At 39.6% G+C, this 21015-nt stretch overlaps 1 protein-coding gene across 30 annotated transcripts in view; it reads left to right on the top strand.

Moving 5' to 3' along the window:
• ASPH (aspartate beta-hydroxylase) overlaps nucleotides 1-21015 on the top strand; it is a 303829-nt gene that overhangs the window by 185258 nt on the left and 97556 nt on the right. For all 30 annotated transcript variants that reach the window (XR_011389109.1, XR_007918607.2, XR_011389110.1 and 27 more), the window contains 2 exons: nucleotides 912-1001; nucleotides 6626-6763. Coding sequence is in view for 27 of the 30 variants with exons in the window: in XM_070075073.1 (XP_069931174.1) it covers nucleotides 912-1001; nucleotides 6626-6763 (228 nt within the window). In the remaining 3 variants the exon portion in view is untranslated. The remainder of the gene's footprint in view (nucleotides 1-911; nucleotides 1002-6625; nucleotides 6764-21015) is intronic.

Raw genomic sequence — 21015 nt, 5'->3', positions numbered from 1 at the left:
AGGACATTTGAGTGTTGGGCAGGCAGGCGGGAGCCCTGGTCACAGCTCTCCAGTCCAGAGCAGAGTTTCTCCTGATCTATCATGCTGCCTGCTGCTTTCCAACATGATGCAAATAGAATGTCTTCCTAGTGAAAGGGAACAAGCTTCTTGGGCACAGGTCTCAGAGATGCAGATTTTTAGGAAGAATCCTTGACATGCAAATGCTGTTGACCTTTATTTATTTTTGCTTTTCTAAATTCATGTTTTCGCAGTAATAGTTTTTCTTTTCCTTTTTTGGGGAATCATAAATTGCACTTTCATTCTTTGTGTGGGAGACGGGGGAAATCAGGTAAATGTTTTAGAATAGAAATTATTCTGTAAAAATTACATTTTTTAAAGATTTAAATTAGCTTTAAGCCTTCTGTGTGTTTTGTAAAAAAAAATCATTAAAAGGTAAGAACACATGTTTTGAGTGGAAAGAAATGTGACTTGCAGTTGGACTGCTGTCACTTCAAACATGAGCAATTAAGCAATTTGGTTCAAGAATAAAAAGCCTCAAAATGACATATGGTCAGATTTAGAGAGCAAAATAAATGTGAGAGATATTCAGCCAGAGAAATTCTTTATAACACTGAAATATAATTGCCGCCACACAGACGGTGCACTAAGTAACATGCCAATTTTCTAGAATATTCCACTATTAATTAATTAAACTTACCATTGTGACCTCCTTTTGGTTGTCCATTGTACATGTTGACTTCATTGCCAAATTTTAATACTGAGATGTGCTTTTCTGGTTCCTAGATTTCTTTATGATATCAGTGAATGAATGCATTGATAAAATACTTCAGAGAAATTACTGAAATGTAAATCAGTAAATGAAATCTGATTTTTTAATTCTTTCACAAATACTAACACAGTCCTTTCTGCAGGAAGGAATTGAATCTGGGGATCCTGGCACTGATGATGGGCGGTTTTATTTCCACCTGGGGGATGCCATGCAGCGGGTTGGGAACAAAGAGGTAAGCTGGTTGGGGTTGTGAACCTCTTATTCTCTCTAAAAGAGCGTAGAGTGGGGGGAGGGGGCATTAATTCTAGAAAGTTACAATTGGACAGACATTTTAAACGTAAACTTCTCAAGGCTGTGATTTAAACAATTTAACTGTTTAAACTGTGTTTGAAACAATCCAACAACTCTAGTTTAATCCTAAATAGAATTTTTGAGATTTGGCTGCTTTTGTTTCTTTCACAGAATCAGCTAAGCAGTCATCAGAGGACCCTCTGGTGTGTGTGTGTGTGTGTGTTTGTGTTTTAATGTATAAGCAAAGAGGTAGATATTGCCATGGAAAATTTAAATTTAAATTGTGAAATGAAGAGATGTCTCTGAAATTGTTTAAATGTTGAGAAATATTTTAAAAATTTGCCTTATTTCTTTTTTGTTTTATTTTGGGATATTAAGCTATTTTTAGAGTGAAGTCTTTGTCCAGCTGATTCCTGTGCGCACTGATCCTAATGATAAATTGTACAACCTACCTTCCAAAATATTTAACACCAGGTTTAAGATGAACACTTGCAGCTACAGTGATGATAGGTATCGACACACACACACAAAAAGGTAGTAGCTAGAACTAGTTACATATTTTCTCTGTGATTTTCACACATGTCTGAGTACAGTGTCAGCTTCAGTAAACACAACATTGGATCATTCATCATGACATCATGTACTGTTAATTTCAAAACTCTCTCATGGTATATGTGGCACCAGTGCTGGTGGCAAAGCCTGTCTTTACCCTCCTGCACCATTGCAGGCATTCCATGCTGGGCTGAACTTCAGTGGAATGAGGCACTGAATCTTTGTAATCCTTGCATTCCATATGTACAGTAGAGTGACATCTAAGGAAAAGACAGCTTCAGGTTTCTGAAATTAACAAGAACCTGGCACTCTCTAGACAATTGAGGGTTCAGAGAAGCCCCGAAATCTGTGATGGGGTGCTTCTCTGCTGGAAACATGAACCAATTAAGAATAACAGAAGTTAGGATAATTAAGCATGTTTTCTTTATACATTTCTACTTGTCTGTACCTTTCCTTCCTAACCTACCCATCAGTTAACTAAAATAGAATGAGACATTGGAGGTAAAGAGAAAGAATGGAGAAAAACTAACTTGTCTTCTTTCTTTTTGATGCAAATGGTTGGTGCCTGCTTTGAATGAGAGAGATAACAGACTTGGTGACAATCTTTTACGTTGGGTAAATGTTCATGTCTTAGTTCCATAAATATAATTGTCACTAATTAATTTGTCTTTGAACATTTCAGCGTCCAGGGCAAAGACAGATAAAAGAAGTCCATGATTTATTTCACGTCTTAGATGAAAACAGCCTTTACATCAAGGGCAAAGAATTCACAACTAAACACTTGTTAAGGGCTTGGTATTTGAACCTATGGGACTATTCTACCAGCTTAATTATCATTAATATGCAAGGAACAGCACAGTTCTTGAATTTCAAAAGTTCACAAAAATTTAGCCTTCTAGGAGAACAGAAACAAGCCTGCAGAGGCCCCATTTTAGTATATTCCCAATATTAGGTGTTGAATATGAATTGATTGCTGTGCTCTGAGTTTGCGTGTTGGGAAGCAGCCACCCTTCATGTTTTAATGCATGAAGCTCTGCTCCAGCACCAGAAGAGGACAGACCCAGGAGAAGCAGAGCCAGAGCATCTGTGCTGCAGAGGCTGACAATAAAATGGATTTGGAGAACAAGTTTTTCTGACAGGTTTGTTTAGGACTGGAAGACAGAGGAACACAAACCATGATAGTCTTACAGGAGTTCAAATTCAAGTATTCCTGTTATCACTGCAACTTCCAAATCCACATTCTAGCTTGCTGGTCTCCTTCTCCAAGTCCACATTCATGTGTCTACAGCCTGTTTAGTGTTACCACATGGGTGTCACAGGGACAACTGTCTTGTCTTCCTCTACCCCATTTTCTTCCTAGGCTCATCTCTCATGCGATGATATTGCCAGCTCCCCAGAAGCAAGGTTTGAGTCAGATTTAGCTGCTCCTCCTCCTCCTTGCTCCAGGCTGATCAGAACCAGTGCTGGGGTTGCTGCTTTCTAGAGTCTTTGGTATTCACCTCCTCCTCCCTTCTGCTTAGTCAGTGCTCATTAGGGGCTGTGTCATCTGCCACCTTAAGGATGGCTATAGGAAGCTGACTGTCACTTCTTACTTGAGTCTCACTTTCTTTCAGGAAACCCTATACTCAGACATCCTGCAGAGAAAAGTAAAAGTCCTGTTTCCACACAATAATGTTTGTAATCTCCATACACAAGTTGTAGACAACAGTGCTCAGCGGAACTGTCCCCAGATCCCAGCTCCAGAAAAAACACACACCAGCTGGGCCACTTTCATTTCTGTGAAGTGGCCTGGGCTTTTCTGAGCTCGATTCTTTCCATGTACTGTGTGTGTGTGTGCATGTGTGTGTGTGTGTAAACCATATACGGCAATAGTTTGAAGAGAATAGAGATGGCATTGATTTAAAGCACACTTAAGAAGGTGGCCCAGGAATTTTTCACTATGTTAGTGTTTCTGATTAAATGGGCAATGGTAAAGAAGAAATTTTCAGAGGATTATAACTTGATCATTGATTTTCAGCAATTTTTATTATAAAGATGATGTCAATGTTAAGAAGAAAGTCATCTAGCTGCATTCATTGGATCTCCTGTAAGATTTCTGATACATAATTTTCACAGTTCTATTTCTTCTGTGAGTCAGTTGGCAAGGAAGTACAAAATTAAGGGTCCTGTTGGATGCCGAAGTACCTTGAGTGTCAGAAAAGACCTCATTGGTGGTCTTGTAAGTTATGTGACTGGCCCAGGTATCCTACTTGATGAGAGCTGAATTGTAAGACTTGCAACTGCTGAACTGGAGCTATCATGTTTGCTTTTTGATTTTTTCTCTAAGAACATTTTATTTCACTATTCTTATAATAAATCTAATCCTTAAGAATTACTGATGGCTCAAATGTTAATGAACTGTCATATTTTCAAAACATGGGTTGCAATTAATATTTTTTTACCTTAACACTGAAAGGTACAGGGAATAAAGTCATAAATGCAAAATAGTTGAATTACTTTCAAAGGATTAATGATGTTTCTTTAAAAAACAAATCAACAACAATTGGCCATTTTAATTTTCTGTCTTTCAAACTCTGGCTATAACATACATTTATTTGAAGGAAAATATGTGAGAATCATTAGCATATGTCTTCTCAATTTGAGATATTAAAAGAAAGGTAAGTAAATCAGCAATCCTTTTTTTTTTTTTTTTTTGTGGGCTCAGAAGTCACTCTTTATTTCTTTAGATTTATTTTATTTATTTGAAAGAGTTACAGAGAGGTAGAGACAGAGAAAGAAAGGTCTTCAATCCACTGGTTCACTCCCCAAATGGCCCTAATATCTGTAGCCAGGAGCAATGAGCCTCAGGAGCCAAAGGACTTGGGCCTCTTCTACTGCTTTCCCAAGCACATTAGAAGGGGGCTGGATCGGAAGTGGAGCAGCTGGGACTTGAACCAGTGCCTATATGGGATGCCAGCACTACAGGCCAAGGTTCTAACCCACTGCGCCACAGCACTGGCCCCAACAATTGCTCTTTTTTTTTTTAAACACAAAGATAAAAGGAGAATAGAACAAGTAGTTCTGAATTCTAGTTAAAGATATTTAGTTTTTTTTTTTTTTTTTTTTTTGGACAGGCAGAGTTAAGACAGTGAGAGAGAGAGACAGAAAGGTCTTCCTTTTTCCATTGGTTCACCTTCCAGGCGGCCGCTACAGTGGCGTGCTGTGGCCATTGCACTGCGGTGATCCAAAGCCAGGAGCCAGGTGCTTCCTCCTGGTCTCCCATGCGGGTGCAGGGCCCAAGTACCTGGGCCATCCTCCACTGCACTCCCGGGCCACAGCAGAGAGCTGGACTGGAAAAGCAGCAACCGGGACAGAATCGGGCACCCCAAATGGGACTAGAACCTGGAGTGCCAGCGCCGCAGGCAGAGGATTAGCCTAGTTAGCCACAGCACTGACCAAGATATTTATCTTTTAGAAACCTCAGATTCAACATTTGAAAGTGGAGAAATTTGAGCTTATTCGAAAGATTAAGTGGGATTACGCATATTAATGGAAGTAGTAAAGTGTTACTGGAATTAGAAAATGCATTGCTCTCATCCTTCATTTTTCTAACCAGAAAGAATTGGAAAGATGACTTATATAATTTTTTTTAATTAATATTTTTTACACTAAGGTATATCTGGACTTTTATGAGGATATGCAAGTTGATAATAATTGCTTGTTTCTCAAAATATAGTTTTGAAATCATTCTTTGAAAGTAATCATTAGATCTATCTTGTTATAATGGAGGAAATAATACTCAGTGCACTGTTCCAAATGCCTTCCGTTCTAAAGACAGTGGAGCATGCACAGGCAGGGAGCTGGCAGACAAGGCCACTGGGGAGCATCTGGGTAGGGCTGCCTCTGAGGGAGCCATCTGGGCTGGTATGCCCTGCAGACAGCTGTCCCAGAAAAGCCAGTCTTCTTGGAGACCGTGGTATCAGGTTACAGCCAACCCAGAACCCCACATGTTATTCCTTATGGCAGAAAAAACATATATAAGGAACAAAAGTTCCCATTGAAAAAAATCTACCAGTGTCTATCCCTGTCTATTACTGCCAGCTCAAAATAATATTTCCTTTCTGTCTGCTTAATTTAATGGAGAGTTTCCACTCTGTCATCCTGGGGTGACTTCCTAAATGCAGACATGTTAAGTACTTGTGAAAAGAAATCACTCTTCATGCTAGTATCCTGATTCAGTAAGTGCAAATGTCTTTGAAGAAATTACTAAAACGGAATTCCTTTCCTTTTAAAGGAAACATTGAAAAAGGACTTAAAAAGAAAGGTGAAATGTAAACATAGTCCACTTTCGTGTTCTGAAGTTATTTATCCATTCAACAGCTAAGTTCTAGACTGTGCTGGACACTGGAGGAGACCAAAATGGCTGGCACATGAATCCAGTATTGAGAGAGCTTACAGTCTAAGAGTGAATATAAAATGTGTTCATTTGCACTAATAGGTCATAATCAGAAACCCACTGAAATCATTGTGTTGTCAAAGGTTTCAACAGATTTTCAAAAGATTGGAGTACCACACAGGCAAACATTTATGTAAAAGTTAAAGTCAGTCTTCAACTTCAATGATGTAACCTACAATTTTTGCAACTTCATGATAGTGTGGAAACAACATGCATTCAGTAGTCGCCATGCTTTGAATTGTGAATTTGATTTTTTCTCAGGCTAGAGCCATGCAGTCCAATACTCTCTTGTGATGCTGGGCAGTGACAGGGAGCACATCTCCCAGTTAGCCCTAAGGCCATAAGGGGACTGACGCCCACTCCGCAGTGTGCTGTGCTGCTGAGCTAGGATGTGTGATGGGTTGGGTGGAGTCAGTGCATTTTTCACATAGAATATTTTCTATGTAGAGGGAGTTAACTGGCACACAACCTACCATAAGTCAAGAAACATGTCATGAAGTCATTTTTAGTGACTTCAAAGAGAATACCAATGTTTCGTTTAAAGCACAGTGTGACGCACAGTCTTTCTGTCCTTTCAGGCTTACAAGTGGTATGAGCTTGGGCACAAGAGAGGACACTTTGCATCTGTTTGGCAGCGCTCACTCTACAATGTGAATGGGCTGAAAGCGCAGCCCTGGTGGACCCCCAGAGAAACAGGCTACACCGAATTAGTAAAGGTGAGTGTTAGCTTAGACCTCATCCTCACCTCAACTCCGTCTAGGTCTGACTCAAAGAGACTGTCTCTGAGTGGAATGTCAGGGATTTTATTTGCAGGGACATTTGTAAACAATATTGAGAAAAGAATTTTGTCATCCCACTGACCAAAGTTTCATTTAGAAAAATGAAGAAGGGAATTTATCTGGTTTTCAAACTTTTTGGATTTTGGACCCTTTTATTAAACTAAAAAAGGCAGGTGTTTAGCCGAGCAGTTAAGACACTGGTTAAGATGCCCATCTCATACCCAAGTGCCTAGGTTGACCCCCCGCCCTGACTCCCAACTCCAACTTCATTCCAATGCAGAGACTGGGATGCAAGAGTGACGTCTCAAGTAGTTGGTTTTCTGTGTCCCACATATAAGACATGGGAAGTATTTATGGCAGATATGCAGCATGGAGAAACTACAAAATTCTAACAACTAAATACTTGTAAAAATATTGGTAGATGAAATTTGAGCTTTTAAGGTCATCTACTCTGTGATTATAATGTAGACTCATTAATAAAATGAGACTCATAATTAGCTCATATTTTCAATAATATTCTTTTCTACTCAAAAATATAAAAATGCCCTGTTTCTTCTGGTTTAGATGGGCTTCTACATTATGGCCTCAGAATTAAGTACCACTTATACAGGGTTTATAGAAGAAAAGATGTTAATGTATTGTCTTTCTTTTTTAAAAAAAATATTTATTTACTGGAAAGAGTTACACAGAGAGAGAAGGAGAGGCAGAGAGAGAGAGAGAGAGGTCTTCCATCTGCTGGTTCACTCCCCAATTGGCCACAATGGCCAGAGCTGCACTGATCTGAAGGCGGGAGCCAGGAACTTCTGGGTCTCCCACACAGGTGCAGGGGCTCAAGTACTTGGGCCATCTTTTACTGCTTTCCCAGGGCATAGCAGAGAGCTGGATTGGAAGTGAAGCAACTGGGACTCAAACAGGGACTCCATATGGAATGCTGGCACTGCAGGCGTCAGCTTTACTCACTATGCCACAGCACTGGCCCCTTTGACTTTCAAATTATTGATTTTACATGTGACAGAAGTGGGAAAGGAAGAACAAGAGTGACAGAATTTTGATATTTCTAAAATTTGGTGATGGATATAGGGAAGCTTATATTATTCTTTCTACCTTTATGTATATACTTCAAATTTTTCTTAATTTTTGCAAAAGAATAACTTGAATAAAATACATCTACAAGACTTAACTTTACTAAAAATTTAGTCTACTTGGGGAAGAGAGGTTTCAATGGGATTTCAGTAGGTCTTAGATGACTATATTCTGTATTTCATTATAAAAGCATACTTTAATTATCATAATCCAGTTGCAAAGAAGGCTGCCATCAGTTAGCATTTGAATATTTTATGGATCAGAAATTCATGGGATGGTGACAATGAATGCAGATTGAATTAAAACCGTTCCATCTCCAAGGCGGAAATGGCTTAGGAACAGCAGCTCCCTTGATAGCTCTGCTCCATTTTGCACCGTTGGTGATTCTTTCCTCTGTAAAGTTCCACCCTCCCTCAGATCAGATCGTACTAGCGCTTCTGATTCTCCTCCACCATTCAGTCTTCCTTTCTGATTTTTTAATGAGTTTATTTCTCTGTTGTAGCTTTTAGGAATCTTTCAACCTCAAAGTAACAGAACTGTAATCAAACTTGGCTTAAGCACCAAGGAATTTTATGGATTTACTGTGTTTTAATCAGCTTTTCAGTACTACAGTGAAATACCTGAGACAAGCCACTTATGGAGGAAAAAGGTTTATGTGGCTCACATTTTTGGAGGTTCAAACTCCAAAAGGCATAATGCATGGGGCCCATGGCAGGTTGCATGCTGGCCCATGACAGATGGCAGATGACGCATAGTGATGCTGGAATACACAAAAAAGAAGTATCACATGGCAGTACAAGAGGCACAGAGAGGGTGGCACCAAGCTCAGGGTTGTATAATAAACCTCTTGCAAGAACTCAACGAGTCACATAAGAACCGCCTGCTGATGGAGATGCTTCCAAGGACCTAAGGTCTTTGCATTAGGCTAAGGTTCAACCTAAGGGTTCAACCACCTCCCAGTGGATTCCTGGGATGAATTATTTACTTCATATGCCATGGAAGGGACTTTCAACAACCGAACTGTAGCATTCATAAAACTGGATGCCTGGCAGTGGTACTGAGCTCAGAGGAAGTACAGTCAGGCTCTACGCTTCCTCCTTGCTGAACTTTGTTCTTCTCCTGGCTTATTTGAAAAGGGCTGCCAGCAGTAATTCAAACAGAGTAAGACTCTGGGGAATTCCATAACATTTGGAGCCACCACACCAAGCTCTTAGTGGTCTTCTAGAGATCCCAGAAAGACCCTTTTCTATGGTAATAAACCATGTCCTAGGGGCACTCATAGTTACAACAGAGCCTGAGACACTAATTAGCTGGCATCAGGCTGATGCAGTAATATTCCAGGAGGAGAAAGAGTTTAACTACTCTCCATCAGCCAGGGACCCATGATCTTTCTCTTCACACTGATTGAGCCTGTTGGTGTCAGATTTCCTCTCTGGATGAATTCCTGGCAGAAGGCCGTGAGATTATCAAACCAACAGATCAATCCCTGGGTCTCAGGAAAGGTCAGCTTTATCTCAACCTAATTGCTCATCTCAGGAAGTTGACCACCTAACAAAGCCACAGTTCTGTTGGGAAAGAGGAGGACATGTGATTAGTGTTGGGAAGGCAGTGAGTTTGTGATCCTTGCTGAACATGGACATGCACTCAGACCCAAACACTGATCTCTCCTCTCTGTTTTCCCTTTCTTTTCATTCATTTTCATTTTTAAAGATTTATTTGTTAATTTATTTGAATGACAGAGTGACATAGAGAGGCAGATGAGAGAGAGAGAGAGAGATTTTCTATCTGCTGTCTCACTCCCAAATGGCCTCAGCAGCCAAGTCACCCAGGAACTCCATTTGGTCTCCCACAAGGGTGTCAGTAGCCCAAGCACTTGGGCTATTATCTGCAACCTGCCTAGGTATATTCACAGGGAGCTGGATCTGTAGCATAGCAGCCAAGACTCAAACTGGCCATCTGGTATGGGATGTCAGTGATGTCACAAGAAGTAGCTTAATCCACGAGGCAACAACACCAGCCCCTTGTCATTCATTTTCTAAGAAACCTTATCCACTGTGTGTCAGCTATTGTGAAAATTTCTGCCAAAGCTATGCTACCCAAATAGACGTCTCATTTCTTTGTATTTTATTTCCAGCAACATTAACATTCAACATGAAAATTAACTCACTCTGTAATGCCTTGGTTAATACTCCTATACAAATTTATAATTTTGTTGTACAATGGCTGAGTCAAGAAAGAAGTCAAGGTTAGTAGAGAATAAGACTTATCTGCATGCAATACAGAATTACACGCTTGAGAGGGAATATATGGGCATGCTCAAGAGTGAGTTACATTCAACAGGGTTCAGGGCCATCTCTTTATGTGATCTGGAGGCTTGCAGTGGTGTCTGGTGTGGGGGTTAATTGAATATTCATAGAGGGGAGGGTTTGGGGCATGGTTTGAGTTGTACCCATTCCCATACCCTTTTTTTGCAAATCTTGAAAGTGTTGTGGCATCAGGTACATTATGAGAATACGAGTACCAGTCATGGTAAATGTATTACAATGATATTATAATCAGCTAAAGGTCATCATGGGGACACAGTTGGCAATGATGTTGGTTGTTTTGGCCGGTGCTGATTTTTGGTGGTGGATTCACAGAAACTGCAGTTTTCCACTACATGGAGTGGTGGAGGCGGGGATGAGGTTGGGACTAAATATCATTGGCAATCTCAGCGGCTCCTTGCTAACTACCTCCTTACCTCCATCAGTTTTGGTCAGTGTCTTAGTGTGTTCAGACTACTGTAATAAAATACTGCAGACTGGGTGGCTTATAAGCAATAGAAATTTAATTTGGGAGGCTGGGGAGTCCAAGGTGCTAGCAGATTCAGTGTCTGTGAGGGCTTTCTTCTGAGTTCCTGTTAGTTTAATGTCTTCACATGGTGGAAAAGGGAACGCAGCTCTGCTGTTGAAATTAAGTTAGTAATGAGCTGAACTAGATTTTTTAAAATTAGAGATACCAGTTTTAAGGCTTAGAGAAATCACTAAGAAAATAATTCAAAAGAATACCATAGAAGAAATAGCAAGGGAATGAAATGGTACACTAGTAAATATCTATTTGTTGTAAAGAAAGGTATTAGAAAATAAATAGAGGTGAAAAGAAAAATGACGTGACACATCAAAAAATAGCAAAATGGTGGACTTTGTCAGCAACTTCCTTGAATATAAAAGGATTAAATATTCTAATGAAAAGGTAATTAAAAATTAAAAAGACAATGACTTAAAGAGTGGATTTTTAAAAAGTGATCCAATTATATGCTATCTACAATAGGAACACTTTTGGCAAAGACACAAATAGGTTAAAAATAAAATGTTGAGAAAAGATCATCAATGCAGACAGTAACCAAAAGATTACTGAAGTGACTAATTCTACACAAAACAGACTTTAAGACAAAAAGTGTTATCAGAGGCAAAGAGGGACATTTCATGACAATAAAAAGATCAATTCAATAGTGCTAGTTGGACTTTTAAATACTTCACTTTTTTATTTAATGAATGCATTTTTACATAGATAAAAATTTAGGAATATAGTGGTTCTTTTCCCCCACACCCTCCCCCCACCTTGCTCCCAACCCACCTCGTTCCCAACCCACCTATCATTCCCTCTCCCATCTCCTTCTTCATTTTGAATCATTTTTAGTATGACTTTATATATTGAGGACCAACTCTATGCTAATCATAGATTTCAACAATTTGCCTCCAGGCCCATACACAACATATAGAGTACAGTTTGGGGAGAGAATTTGCAGTCGATTCTCATATTACAATTCAATAGGGACAGAGGTCCTACCTGGGGAGCAAGTGCACAGTGACTACTATTGTTCCTTTAACAATTAACAATCTTTTTTATGACATCAGTGATCATCTGAGGTTTTTGTCATGGGCTGCCAAGGCTAAGGAAGCCTTTTGTGACCATAGACTCCGTCGGTATTTGGACACGGCCATAAGCAAAGTGGATGTTCCCTTCTCCCTTCAGAGAAGGGTCTCCTCTTTTGATGACCCTTTCTTTCCTCTGAGGTCTCACAGAGACCCTCCGTGTAAATACTTCACTTTTTATAATAGACAGAACAAGTAGGCAGTATATCAACAAGGAATTAAAAGACTTAACAACTCTAAACCAACAAGACTCACGGGCATCTTCAGAATATTTCACCTGAGAAGAGTGAAATGTGCATTCTCAGGTGCACAAGGAACATTTTCCATAATAGATCACATATGAGGCCATAAAACAAGCCTCAATAAATTTAACAGACAGAGCATATGTTCTGACCACAGAATAACAAAATTAGAAATCATTAAGAAAAATAAATTTGGCAAATTTGCAGGTATGTAAAAATTAAATAGTACCTTCAGAAGTAACAAAACTGGAAGAGAACTTAGAAAATGGTTTGAGATGCATGAAACAAAAATACCACATAGCAAAGCTTACTAGTTGCCACTGTAGCAATTCTTGGAAATGTATCCTTGTTAATGCCTGTGTTTGAAAAGGAGAATGATGGGACCAGCATTGTGAAGTAGCAGGTAAAGCCACCATCTGTGATGCTGGCATCCCATTGCTGCTTTGAGTCCCAGCTCTTCCACTTCTGATCCGGCTCCCTGCTAGTGTGCCTGGGAAAGCAGCAGAAGATGACCCAAATGCTTGGGCCCCTGCACCCACATAGGAGACCCAGAAGAAACCCCTGGCTCCTGGCCTCAATCTGGCCTAGCCCTGGCTGTTGGAGCCATTTGGGAAGTGAGCCAGCAGGTGGAAGATTCTCTCTCTCTCTCTCTCTCTCTCTCTCTCTGTATTTGCCTTTCAAAAGAATAAAATATATTAAAAATAATAAAAAGGAGAATGATTATAAAGCAATAACTCAAGAGTCCACTTTAAGAAACTAATATAGGGGCCAGTGTGTGGCACAGCAGGTTAAGCCACCGCTTGCAAGACCAGCGTCCCATATAGAAATACCAGCTCAAGTCCTTGCTGCTCTGTTTTAGAGCTGGTAATGGCTCAAGTACTTGGGTCCCAGACACCCATGTGGGAGATCCAGATGGAGCTCACTGTTCTTGGAAGGGCAGGGTATCCTTGGCTACTGCGGGCATTTGAGAAGTGAACCAACAGATGGAAAATCTCTCTCTGCCTGCTTCTGTCTCTTGTCTCTCTGCCTTTCAAATGAAAAATAAAAACAAAACAGAATAACATAGAGTTAAAATAAAATTAAAGAAAGAAGAATTACCCACATGCTGGCCTTTAAGTGACTATTAGCCACCATACATTTTCATTCACATTACTCGCACTGTGTGTTCCAGCGAGATGGAAAGTGCAATTTTCTTGAAGGCATGGGACAGTATTAAGTAGGATGCATCATCTGTGTTTTTCCCTTTTGTTGAATTGTCATCATTCCCTCTCCTTGTGTAGCTTGGAATTTGGCAGCTCAGGCACTGAGGGTTATGCAACTCAATGAAAAAATTGAGAGAAAAATATTCCAGTGGAGTTTTGTCTTTAGGGCTTATTTTCATTGAATTGAGTTGGTTGCTGCCCAAATCACAAATATCAAAGTGCTAAGTGCCTTGGGGGTGTTTAACATAGAAATTGAAACAAAAATGGATTAAGGTCTTTGCTAGCATAGAAGCAGAAAAGAGCTTTTGTAGTCCGAGAAAAGCCATGAACCTTAAGAGTTTTGCTCTTCCCTTTTTGAGATTAGCTCTTTGATCCACACTATTCCATGGCTAATTTAGAGGTAAACATGCATGCATAGAAATCACTTTAGTAACACTGAAAACACAACAGTCAAGCACAACAGAAAACTATATTCATTTTGTGTTTGTTTTTCCTACTACTGGCTCTTAGTGTTTATCTCTTGGAAAAGGAAAGTTCTTGCATCCTTTTTTCTGATTTTTTCAGAAGCACTGCACTGATGCAAACAAATAGCATTGCATACAAGGTTGCCTTTCTTCATATTGTAGTTGTAATACAATTGGAACAGGGCCCGGTAATACTTTTCCAGTGATATGACAGGGTACATTGGAATGATTGATTAGAATAGCACTCTTTTTCCTTAGAAAAATAGCACGTCATTTTCCTTCAGATGGTGACTTTTATTAAGAAATTCATTGTGTATGAATAACTTCACCTGGACAAAAATGAGACTTAGACAGTAATGCATTAGTGGTTCAACATTTCTTTCTATGTGATTAAATATTTGAATATTTTCACAAACTGCTTCTGAAATGAAATGGATTAAGAAAGAAGCAAAAATGTCAGATTTATAGTGGAATTAAGCTGTAAATTAAGAGGATTAACAATTTTCTGTGAAAATAAATGTCATAGTGTAAAGAAGGACTGAAAGCGGTTCCCTAAGATTAACGTAACAATTTAATCTTATTTTTCTAAGTCGGATTTTAAACTTTTTGGATTCCAGTGATACTTTCAACTAAAGATGACAACGAAATAACAATGGGGTTCAGTATTTGATGTTTATGTGATTTAAAGGAAAACTTTATAAGTGGGACTCCACAATCAGAAGCAGATTGGTTTTGCTGTGTGCTCTGACACATTGTAAGTCATTTCACCTTCCGAGTCTCAGTTTCTTTTTCTCTGAGCTCAAAATTATTATATTTCTCTTCCTCTAAGTCTCAAAAAACAAGAGGCAAATCCACCACCTTATTGGTTCCTTTGTACTGTTTAGGTCTGAGCCCCTAACATGAGCCAACAGTGCTGAGATGACAGAAGAGTGATGCCAATGACAGCAGTACAGCAAAAAAACAACATATTTAACATTCTTTGAGTAATTTCAAACTAAGAGGTGTATTTCCATCTCAAAACAAAATTGATGCGTTTTAGTATTTGTCAGTGTGAAAAAGGCAGGTTCACAAATTGGCCTTATCTCTGACCCTCTTTAGAAGTCACAGTACAGTGTTTGGAAATCCACAATAATTGCGAACTCTGCCTATAGGCTGGTACTCTATTTGAGGTCCCAAAATATTTATTCCAGTAGGTGATGATCTGTACCTTAACACAGGTGGATGTACACACAGACTAATGTCCGAACTACACAAATCCTACACATTATGGATAGTTTGTTTCACTATATATTAGCAGTTTGTTTTCTATATACACAGAAAGCTTCTCTTTAGACTATCAGCCCCTGGTGACTTCTGGGTTCCCGTGGCTGTCACTCTTCCCAGACATAGCTTAGAGCATTGTTCCCCATTGATCAGAGAGGCAGGGAAGTGAGCACCATGGTCCCCTCTTTCTTCCTCTGACTGGTGATGCTGGCTGGCCTCCCTGCCTTGTCTGAATGAGTGAATGAGAAATAAGGACCTCCTTTGCTGCCTGAGTCCTTGAGACCCTCAGACCCGGTGTTCCTCCAGCAATCTGACTGTGTCTTCTCCCATTCTCATGAAAGAACAAAATTCAGTTCTATAAAACGCTCCTTGCTCCAGTGCTCAGTGCCTGTTATCCGTTTCCTTCAGCCAGGAAAATGAGGTCACAGCACCTGACAATGGGCAAACAGACTCTGACTCACCACCTGCCAGGAAATCCACCCTTATCTACTAGGGTCCTTCAAAAAAGTGCATGGGAAAATGTGCATTATGAAAAAGCTATGCATGGATTTCAAAATTCTAGGACATCTTTTCCTTCTAGTTTTCTACCCTCCTAGGATAAATGGCTCAGGAAGCCAGCCTGCTGTATGTCAGACTTGCAGGAAGCCAGACTAGCTGGGTCTGGTAACAATCTAGGAAGCCAAGTAGCTTCTGGAGCAAATCTCCCAAGATGACCAGGATTTGATCAGTAATGGACAGCTCTCCTGATTTCTGTCCACAGGTCTAACTTCAGACAGAGAAAACCAAATATGCTCCCCTCTCTGCAGCATGGGGTGTCCCTCTTCTAGTCAGGCCTCCAGCTTCTCCAGTCACTACAGCTACCTGGGCCCCAGGCACACCTGGGTCTTCCCTTTGTTCCACTGTGAAGCTTCCCGACTGCTCTGTCTGCCACCAGCTGACTCCCTTGCTGCTGCAAGCTCTGAATCAATAGCTCTTGTTTTTCTCATTTCATTGGTCTATATCTTCACAATAAGAAACATTCCACAATTAGAAAGCTACCTCTATATTTGTATTCAAACTTGAATACAAGATCTGATCAGTATGCACTTAAACCAATGAGAGGTTGTTTCTTAAATGCTACTAATTTCCTAAGAGGTTTTATTTAAATTATTGCAAAGAGAGCTTGCTGTGAGAATGTTAAACTCACTGTGTATGTTTGCTGTGGTTTTGTAACCTCAGTTCAAAACTCAGGCAGGGCTCCAACTCAGGTGTTGCTGGTGAGGACGAGAACTCACTGCATGTCTCCTTCCTATCAGTGCAATATGAAGAAGAGGCAGGATTTGGTTAAGATTTAAGCAAAGTGACTTTATATCTAAAAAATTAAAATATATAGTCCCTAAAATCATAATAAATTACAACCAAATTCTTGTCCATTCTAATGAAATTTGGTATATATTGTACTAACTCACCATTGTGAATCAATTTATTCTAACTCTAACACAATAACTTTGTCTAGAGTAGCTTTGACCACATCCTTTCTCTTCATTTAGAGTCAGAACCCACACATATCTCTGGGACTATTCTCAACCACCAGTGTCTATGTCTTTTCAATGCCCTCTTTCTTATCAAACAGTCATACAAAATTACTTACCTGATCTAGTGTTGCTCTGAACTATAAGAGCATTTTGTTTGCATTATGTTTGCTTCACATGTTAATAACATAGCTCTTGTCTTTCTTTTTTTTATTTGTAAATATAAATTTCCAAAGTACAGTTTATGGATTACAATGGCTCCCCCCCCCCATAATTTCCCTCCCACTCACACCCCTCCCATCTCCCACTCCCTCTCCCATTCCATTCACATCAAGATTCATTTTCAATTATCTTTATATACAGAAGATCGATATAGTATATATTAAGTAAAGATTTCAACAGTTTGCACCCACACAGAAACACAGAGTGTAAAATACTGTTTCAGTACTAGTTATAGCATTACTTCACATTGGACAACACATTAAGGGCAGATCCTACATGAGAAGTAAGTACACAGTGACTCCTGTTGTTGACTTAACAATTTGATACTCTTGTTTATGGTGTCAGAAATCTCCCTAGGCTCTAGTCATGAGTTGCCAAGGCCATGGAAGCCTTTTGAGTTTGCCGACTTTGATCTTATTCTGACAGGATCATAGTCAAAGTGGAAGTTCTCTCCTCCCTTCAGAGAAAGGTACCTCCTTCTTTGATGGCCCCATTCTTTCTTCTGGGATCTCACTCGCAGAGATCTTTCATTTAGGTCTTCTATTTTTTTTTTCCCCAGAGTGTCTTGGCTTTCCATGCCTAAAATACTCTCATGGGCTCTTCAGCCATATCCAAATGCCTTAAGGGCTGATTCTGAGGCCAGAGTGCTATTTAGGACATCTGCCATTCTATGAGTCTGCTGTATATCCCACTTCCCATGATGGATCATTCTCTTCCTTTTTGATTCTATCAGTTAGTATTAGCTGACATTAGTCTTGGTTGTGTGATCCCTTTGACTCTTAGACCTATCAGTGTGATCAATTGTGAACTGAAATTGATCACTTGGACTAGTGAGATGGCATTGGTACATGCCACCTTAATGGGATTGTATTGGAATCCCCTGGCACGTTTCTAACTCCACCATTTGGGGCAAGTCCGATTGAGCATGCCCCAAACTGTACATCTATGTTAATAACATAGCTCTTGTCTTTCTACATGATTGTTTTTTATGTTATTACCAAATTACTTTTTCCCATGTTGATATGAATTTATTCTTGTCCCTCTTCCTTCTCCTGTTTGATATTTTAGCTGAAGTTCTTTCTAACTTGAATCCACCTTCATATTATAGGCTAACTTTTATTTTTCCAAAATTTGTATATTGAAGCTCTAACTACCAATACTTCAGAATTGACTGTGTTTGAAGATAGGGCCTTTAATGAGGTAGTTATGCTTAAAAGGATCCAGTCCAGTGGGCCCTAATGCCATCTGACTGGTACCCTTCTAAGTAGAGGAAATTTGGGCACAGAGAGAGGTACCAAGGATGCACACACAGACCAAGAAGCCGACAAGAGAGGCTGCAAAAGAAACTACCATGCCAAACGTTGATCTGAGACTCCCAGCCTCGAGAGTTGTGAGAACATCACTGTTGCTTAAGCCCCTCTGTCTGCAGTATTTGTTATGGCTTTCCTGGTGAGTGAGTGTTATTCACGACTTCCCTTGGTAACTCTCCTTATTTCGCCAGTTGCAGCGTTTCCTAACTGCCTTTGCCAAACTGAAGGATTCATTCTGAGTAAGTTCTTGTTGTTTGTTTTGCGCTTTATCTTTCATGCTGAAAGCTGTCCCCAAAGTTTGGTGATCACTGACCATTAGTCCTACAACATTAGACAGGCATTGGTGGTCTGTATGAAAGGGCAGGGCCTCCTGGCTCATGCGCTTCACTGTTGAGTGCATTGTCAAGCTAGTGTTTGTATAGGGGACCAAAAACATGAGGGTAGATAAGTCTGTTCTTTGAGGTCACGTAGCTGCTTTAGTTGCCTTAGTCCTGCTGCGTTCAATCCTTCTCTGGATCCCCCTCAGCAATTACTTCACGTTCACTTTTTATCTGCCAAATCAAGTACTTCTGTTTTTCATTCAAAAACAGATGCTGATAGTGTTCAACTGTTATTGTCTCCTTCCCCTCCCATTTAAAAAACTTTGTACAATTCTTTTATCGTCATTTCAGTGAGAATTCAAATGTGTGTGGGGTAGTATTAAGTACATTTGTTCAATCTTGTTTAATCCTTCTTCAGTCATATTTTCTTTATATCTCTAATAGTTTACTTTTTTTTTACTGTTTATCTTCTTTTCAACTAGACTAGATGACCTTGTAATATCTACGTCAAACGTCTAGTGAAGTTTAGAAACAAAACCTTGTTAGCCTGCAGAATCCCTTACCAGTTCCTCATATCTGTCTTTGGAAAATCATCAAACTCAAAGTAATGGTGTTTCATTTGTGGAGAGGCAGTAAAGAGAGAGAAGACACTTCTCAGCATCATGTTTTCTCATTTTAATCGAACTCTGCAAGTACATATACTGGTTTGTTGTCTGCCTAATTTCTTTATGCCTCCTGCACTATACATTTTATTTGGATAAATGGGTTGGTTAACCCCCAATTCCATGAGGTACTTAGATGATGGTAAAATGATTACAGTGCTTAAAACTTGACGTGAAGTAACTTTAATTTTGTTTTAAATCACAAAACTGGTCTGAGATTCAAATATTTTTTTCTGTGGTGAAAGCCTTTTTGTTGGGGCAGTTGATGAATGCTGTAAATGCTCTCAGAGAAAGAAAATACAGGGGCTGACACTGTGGTGCAGCAGGTAAAGCCACCACTTGCAGAGCCAGCGTCCCATATGGGCACCAGTTGAAGTCCCTGATGCTCCGCTTCTGATCCAACTCTCTGCTATGGCCTGGGAAAGCAGTAGAAGATGGCCCAAGTCCTTGGGTCCCTGCACCCGCATGGGAGATCTGGAAGAAGCTCAGCTCCTGACTTTGGATCAGCTCAGCTCCGGCCATTGCGGCCGTCTGGGGAGTGAACCAGTGGATGGAAGACCTCTCTCCTCTCTCTCTCTCTCTCTGCTTCTCTGCCTTTCAAATAAATGAAAAATCTTAAAAAGAGAGAGAGAGAGAGAGAGAAAGTACATTTATCCCTCAATACTCATGGGGAATCAATTCCAGGACCTCCCTTGGATACCAAAATCTGTGGATGCTCAAGTCCCTTACATAAAGATAGCATGGTGTATGCATTCAACCCATGCAATCATCACTAAATTGGTTAATACGTAATGCAATGTAAGTTATATATAAATGTATAAATGGCTGTTATACTGTATTGTTTAGAGAATAATGTCAGAAAATAGAAGTCTGTTCATGTTCATTACTGATGCAATTGTTTTCCAAATGTTTTGGCCCTCAAATGCTTAAATCTGTAGATGTAGAGGAAGACATTTAGCATAGTGGTTCAGTCAGTCCTTGAGACATCCACATCCCATTATTGGAGTGTTTGGACTCAAGTCCTAACTGCTCTATTTCTGATTGAGCTTCTTGCTAATGCATACCCCGAGAAGCAACAGATGATGCCTCAAGTACGTGTGTCCCTGCCATTCACATGGGAGACCCAGACTGACTTCCAGGATCCAGTCTTCAGTTGTTGCATGCATCTGGGAAGGGAACCAATAGATGGAAGATCTCTCTGTGTCTATCTGTCTCTGTTTCTCTGTTTTCAAATAACATGAAAATTATTATTTTTGGTTTAATCCAGAGATGTGAAACCCACAAATACAGAGGATCAACTCTAATAAATTGCATGATGTTTTCAGCAAATGGTCAAATATTAACAAGAGATTTAATATCACTGTTTCAGAGTTAGTGAAGAAATGTGAGTATTGTTCAGTGCATTAGAAAATTAGACCAATGAAAGGGGACAGAATTTTAAAAAGCTGTATGTGAAATGAAGGTTAATCATCACAACTCAAGTCAAGTGTGAGTGATACCTCTTTGTCATAATATTATAAAATCTGAATGTGAGTTTACCCAGTTATATGAAAGATTCGTGAAATTAACAGTATTGCAAGGATGAGAAAGAGGGAGAAGATGAAGACAACAAATTGTAAAATTGTTAACCTTCCATTGTTAGATGTAAGCAGGTGAATGACAGAAGGAATATTTAAAAGAATTGGGAAAGAGACTGCTGTTTTCATTATCAAGCCTGTAGTAACATTTGACTTTTTTAAAAGTAGGTATTTTTAATTAAATAAGAATATTAATATGGGAAATAAATAATAATTAGTTTGACTTTAGTTTGCTTTTTAAAAGGAAGACTTTCTAGAACCCATAATTTTAAGGAGAGACTTAATAGGACTTAATCTAATTTGACATCAAAGAGAAAAGTGCTCTATCCAAGTGGGATGAACAGGATGGGATGGGGGTGGGGGAGTGAGAAAATTGTCCTGTCCTGCACAGAGTTTTTAGATTGAGGAGAGCTGGGACA

The sequence above is a fragment of the Oryctolagus cuniculus genome, chromosome 6 (genome assembly GCF_964237555.1).
Source record: "Oryctolagus cuniculus chromosome 6, mOryCun1.1, whole genome shotgun sequence".
NCBI classification, from domain to species: Eukaryota; Metazoa; Chordata; class Mammalia; order Lagomorpha; family Leporidae; genus Oryctolagus; species Oryctolagus cuniculus.
This window is presented reverse-complemented; position numbering and strand designations above follow the sequence as displayed.